Source organism: Thamnophis elegans, chromosome 15 (genome assembly GCF_009769535.1).
Source record: "Thamnophis elegans isolate rThaEle1 chromosome 15, rThaEle1.pri, whole genome shotgun sequence".
NCBI lineage: Eukaryota > Metazoa > Chordata > Lepidosauria > Squamata > Colubridae > Thamnophis > Thamnophis elegans.
In genome coordinates this window covers 46,379,086-46,385,121 of record NC_045555.1, presented here as the reverse complement: position 1 = coordinate 46,385,121, position 6,036 = coordinate 46,379,086, and the positions used below count along the sequence as shown (strand labels likewise).

Genomic DNA, 6,036 nt, shown 5'->3' with positions numbered 1-6,036 from the left:
ATAGACTAGAATAGAATAGACTAGAATAGGCTAGATTAGAATAGGCTAGACTAGACTAGAATAGAATAGAATAGATTAGAATAGATTAGAATAGATTAGAATAGATTAGAATAGAATAGACTAGAATAGAATAGAATAGACTAGAATAGACTAGAATAGACTAGAATAGACTAGACTAGACTAGAATAGAATAGACTAGAATAGACTAGAATAGACTAGACTAGACTAGAATAGAATAGACTAGAATAGACTAGAATAGACTAGAATAGACTAGAATAGAATAGACTAGAATAGACTAGAATAGACTGGACTACAATAGAATAGAATAGAATAGAATAGACGAATAGACTAGACTAGACTAGACTAGAATAGAATAGAATAGACTAACTAGAATAGACTAGACTAGAATAGAATAGAATAGACGAATAGACTAGACTAGACTAGACTAGAATAGAATAGAATAGAATAGAATAGAATAGAATGGTTGCACCCTAACCACTGCGCCACCTCGGCTCATGTAAAGTAGAGGGAAATATTGTGAGCATATTGCCAAGGGCTTTCAGAGCACCAACATTTTGATAAGTGTTCAATAGGAACTCTTAGAATCCTCAAAACTCTTGGTTTAAATTTTTAAATTAGCATTTTTTTCCTTTAAAAGGCTGAGTAATGTCTTATTTAAATTCTTTTTTTAAAAAATTCTGATAGCAAGGTCTCTGAGATGGAAGCCCAAGAGACATTCAGTTTATTAACAGCATGCATCGTTTATTTATTTGTTGTATTTATTTGCCGCCTGCCTATAAAAACCGAAAGATCTAATAGATCTAAAAATAATAATAGATGTAATAATAGATAGGCCTCTCTCTAACCCTATAACAAGAGCCGAGGTGGTGCAGTGGTTAGGGTGCAGTACTGCAGGCTGCTTCAGCTGACTGCAGTTCTGCAGTTCGGCGGTTCAAATCTCACTGGCTCAAGGTTGACTCAGCCTTCCATCCTTCCGAGGTGAGTGAAATGAGGACCCAGACTGTGGGGGCGATATGCTGACTCTGTAAAACGCTTAGAGAGGGCTGAAAGCCCTATGAAGCGGTATATAAGCCTAACTGCTATTGCTATTGCTAACAAGAGGAACACTCTTCTAATTCACGGATCTCTATGGCTTGCCTTACAGGAATCTGCAATCGAACTAATATTTGCGGCTTTCTTCACCACGGCCAGCGCCACGACGTCTATGATCTTACTCTTATTGCAACACCCATTGGTCATCAAAAAGATCCAGCAGGAACTGGCCTCCGATGGCCTTACTGGGCAGTGCCAGTGCTTTGCAGTTGAGGATTTCCTAACAAAATCCCACCCTTCCCAAAAAACTTTGCCTGCGCATGGAAAGGAAAGCAAAGATGGTGACTCCAGTCTGCCTCTTCCATCCAGATTGGGAAGAGGACAAGGACGAGAGGCCAAGATGGAAGAGGAAGGACCTGACGTGAACATCATGGCTAAAGTGTCCCAGGATATTGTCTGTGGAACTGCGAATGGTCCTAGCTCATTGTCCAGGCTGGAAGAAACAGGCCAGTTCTTTAGCAGTCTGGAGAGATCTGAGTATTGCTGCCACCCTTACGTGACCCTGGAGAAGCTGAATCGTCTGCGCTACTTGGATTGTGTCATTAAGGAAGTTCTCCGCCTGCTGCCCCCCGTATCTGGAGGGTATCGGACAGCCTTACGAACCTTTGAGCTCGATGTGAGTTGAGTGGCTTGCTCTCTTAACCCTTTGGTGGAAGAGTGAGGAACCTGGGTTGACCTGGATATTAGTTTAAGCTTAAGTTTAATAAACTTATATCCCGCCCAATCCCGAAGGACTCCGGGCGGCTTACATAAAAGACAATTTAAAAAGTACTAAAGAGTTTAAAAAGTAAAGAAAACAAAGCAGGTTAAAAACACAACACACACTCAACCGTAATGGGGCTGGACCTCATTCAAGAGGTCAACAGCCCCAGGTCTTAATAGACTTTTTGAAGGCCGCGAGAGTGGGGAGGGTCCGGATCTCTGTGGGTAGATCGTTCCATAGGGCCGGGGCAGCTACAGAGAAGGCTCTCCCCGCTGAGGAGCCGCCAAACGACATTCTCTAGTTGACGGCACCCGGAGAAGGCCCACCCTGTGAGATCTTATCGGTCGCTGGGAGGTATGTGGCAGAAGACGGTCCCGTAGATATCCGGGTCCTAGGCCATGTAGGGCTTTAAAGGTGATGACCAGCACCTTGAAGCGCGTCCGGAGACCGATCGGGAGCCAGTGCAGCTCGCGGAGGATAGGTGTAACATGGGTGTACCTTGGTACACCCAATATTGCTTGCGCGGCTGCATTCTGGACTAGCTGTAACATGGGTGTATTAGAAGGTTAGGCTGTGTATTTTATATGGGAACCCAGGAAGAACACTTAGTGGCTAAGACGCTGAGCTTGTCCCATCAAAAAGGTGGGCAGTTCCGTGGTTTGAATCCCTAGCGCCGCGTAACGGAGTAACTTGTCCCAGCTTCTGCCCAACCTAGCAGTTCGAAAGCATGTAAAAAATGCAAGTAGAAAAATAGATAACAGCGTTCTGTGCCCCTTCGGCATTTAGTCATGCTGGCCATATCACCATGGAGAAGTCTTTGGACAGCGCTGGCTCTTCGGCTTTAAAACGGAGATGAGCACCGCCCCCTAGAGTCAGGAACGACCAGCACATACGTGCGAGGGGAACCTTTACTTTAATTCCAAGAACTTCTTCTGCTTAGAGCCAGCAGATATGTGAGGAATCTCAGGGCCGTTTGTAGGGAGGTGAATTTTGGGGGTATGAGAAAGGATGTCTCCAATGGACTGTGAGTATCGTAACTGGTTCCACCACAAATCCGCCGCCTTCTGCGCGGAGACATAAGCGCGAAGACTAAATCGCGCCGTTCTAAGCGCTAGGGAAAAACGCAACCCTACCGCGATGACATAATCGCGGAGGGCAAAATCGCGCATTCCCAAGCACCCACTACCCTAAACCTAACCCTAAACCTAACCCTAAACGTAACCCTAAACCTAACCCTAAACCTAACCCTAATGCTAAACCTAACGCTAAACCTAACGCTAAACCTAACGCTAAACCTAAACCTAACCCTAAACCTAACCCTAACCCTAAACCTAACCCTAATGCTAAACCTAACGCTAAACCTAACGCTAAGCCTGACGCTAACCCTAACCCTAACCCTAACCCTAACCCTAACCCTAAACCTAACCCTAACCCTAAACCTAAACCTAACCCCTAAACCTAATCCTAACGCTTACCTTAAATGAAGTCGGCTTTCTGCCGCGGCGCCGTTTTAAAGCGCCCTTATGTTGCCGCGCTGTTGTCGTGGCGGTGATGACCCGCGGTGATGACGTCGCGGCTTTAGCGTCGTGATTTTGACCAGCGTGGTTTTGAGCAGCGCGGTTTTGTCGTGCCACGTCGTAACTAGGGATGGGAAATATAGAAGCTCAGGAAACAAGATTCCAAGTTCTGGATGGTGGACTCTGATGATGAGTAAAGAAGCTTGTGAAGAAAATCAAGTGGAAAAGGGGCATAGAAAGAGTGTCCAAGCAATATTTTTGAATGCTGGTCTCCCGATTCATTTTCTGGCATCGCTATTTTAGCAATGGATAGAAATGCTGCTTCAAATGCTGGAGGAGCTGCTATCATATCCTGCAGTTTGGGGCAAGATGGATCAACGATCTAATATGATAGAACAGTGTTTCTCAACCTTGACAACTTGAAGATGTCCGGACTTCAACTCCCAGAATTCCCCAGCCAGCATTTGCTGGCTGGAGAATTCTGGGAGTTGAAGTCCAGACATCTTCAAGTTGCCAAGGTTGAGAAACACTGTGATAGAATCTAGAGAGCTACAGGTTTTTCGTAAGAAGATTGAGAACTGGAGAGAGGTCAAGACGAAGGCATCATTCAGATCACCAAAACAGTTGTGTCCATTGGGCAGAATTTAGGAAGAATAACTGCAACAGTTTGGTGTAATGGTTAAAGGGGCTGCGTTAGAAGCCAAGATATTGTGGTTAGTCCTACCTCAGGCCTAAAGCCAGGGGTGTGGTGTGGTGTGACTTTGGGCCAGTCCCTTTCTCTCCAGCCTAGATACAAGATCAGGACAAGCCAGTTTCAAAAATGTTGCAACAAAGACTACTACCATGTTTCCCCTAAGCACTTGGCCTTATTTTCGGGGATATCTTATTTTTGAGGTGCAGGAGGCAGTGAGCATGGTCACCTCAATGCTTTTGAGGAGCCGAGGTGACGCAGTGGTTAGGGTGCAGTACTGCAGGCCACTTCAGCTGACTGCTATCTGCAGTTCGGCGGTTCTAATCTCACCGGCTCAAGGTTGACTCAGCCTTCCATCCTTCCGAGGTGGGTGAAATGAGGACCCGGATTGTTGTTGGGGGCAATATGCTGACTCTGTAAACCGCTTAGAGAGGGCTGAAAGCCCTATGAAGCGGTACATAAGTCTAACTGCTATTACTATTCCTTGACCTATAGCAGCAGTGCTCAGAAAGACATTAAAAACATATAAACACAAAATAAAATGAGATCTGAAAGGCAGTGTTTCTCAACCTTGGCCACTTGAAGATGTCTGGACTTCAACTCCCACAATTCCCCAGCCAGCAAACATCTTCAAGTAGCCAAGGTTGAGAAACACTGCTGTAAGGAGAAGAGATAAACTTAGTTAAAAGAAACATAGTGAAAAAATGGTATTTTCGTGATTTGATTCTCGCTGCTGTTTAGTCGTCTGAAATGGCATCACTTGGTAGCAGAAAATCCACAATTTAAAAAGGAATTGTTTTTGTAGATTGTGAGTAATATTTTTGAAGCTAGCCCATCTAAGCCCATGGAGAGTAGATGACGTAAGGCTCGTACAGGTTTCATCCATCCGGCCGCTGTCTGTGGTGCTGATTTTGTTCTATCTCTTCTTCCCTCCCTTAAATTAGGGCTACCAGATTCCGAAGGGTTGGAGTGTGATGTACAGCATTCGGGATACACACGAGACCGCCAACATCTACCAGAGTCCCCCCGATACTTTTGATCCAGAGAGGTTTTGGATATCGCCGGAAGAAGACCAGGAGGCGCACAAATCCGCCGCCTCTCTCCGGTTTCACTACATTCCCTTTGGTGGCGGAGTCCGGAATTGCATAGGCAAAGAACTAGCCAAGGCGATTCTCAAGATGCTTGCCATCGAATTGGTCAGCACAGCCAGCTGGGAATTAGCCACGGCTCACTTCCCTGAAATGCAGACCGTGCCAATTGTGCACCCTGTCGATGATCTTCAACTCTATTTCCATTCTCTGAAGGCTGGCCATGAAAGCAGCAGCGGGGCAGGCAAGGCCAACGCCTGAATGCGTGGACCTCTCCATCACACCTCTAGCTTAGGAGTAGACTAGGACGAAGGAGTAGACTATTCTGGGGCAAAAACACCACCTTCCTTTCAGCGCGAGCCTCTTCCACCACCTGCCTCTTGGTTATGGAGTAAGAGAAAAGGATGGATTCACCGCATCCTCCCTGAATTTGTTAGCATCTGTTCTTTGGACAAATGTGCATCAGTTGGTCTTCAGTCATCCTTCGTTGCACTTTTTGTTTTGCAACGAAGTGCACAATCCTGTTGTCTTGTGGTTAAGAGAAGCCTTATTCCAAAAGTACGTATCTTGAAAAGAGTGGTGGAGACACTGGCGTTAGTTCTACACAAGGATTAAGGATATGTAGCTCAAGTAAACAAAGAAACAAGGGATGGAGTGAAAACTTTGGGAATCCATGATCTAGTCTCCCCTATGAAGTTTGTTAGGCACCCTTCACAGCTTCTGAACAAGATTCCTGCTCCGTCGGTTCCTTCCTGGTGGGAGAGAACTTTCATAGCTATGTTGCCTTCAGCATGGAACATGTTCCAAGTACAATTCAGAAGGATCATCAGGGAAGGAAAGTCAGCGACAAAGCCGAAAACCAGCAGAAGAAACGGAACCAAATAGGTCAGGAATGGACTTTGCTTCAGGATGTGCTTTTTGTAT

The 6,036-nt window shown here is 45.6% G+C and overlaps 1 protein-coding gene across 1 annotated transcript in view; it reads left to right on the top strand.

The window, feature by feature from the left end:
- The window catches only part of LOC116518364 (cytochrome P450 26C1), a 7,433-nt gene extending 1,886 nt beyond the window's left edge, over window positions 1-5,547 (top strand). Inside the window, exons 2-3 of the mRNA XM_032231698.1 lie at window positions 1,166-1,729; window positions 4,969-5,547. Coding sequence (XP_032087589.1) covers window positions 1,166-1,729; window positions 4,969-5,373 — 969 coding nt within the window. The 3' untranslated portion in view covers window positions 5,374-5,547. The remainder of the gene's footprint in view (window positions 1-1,165; window positions 1,730-4,968) is intronic.
- The last annotated feature ends 489 nt before the right edge of the window (window positions 5,548-6,036 follow it).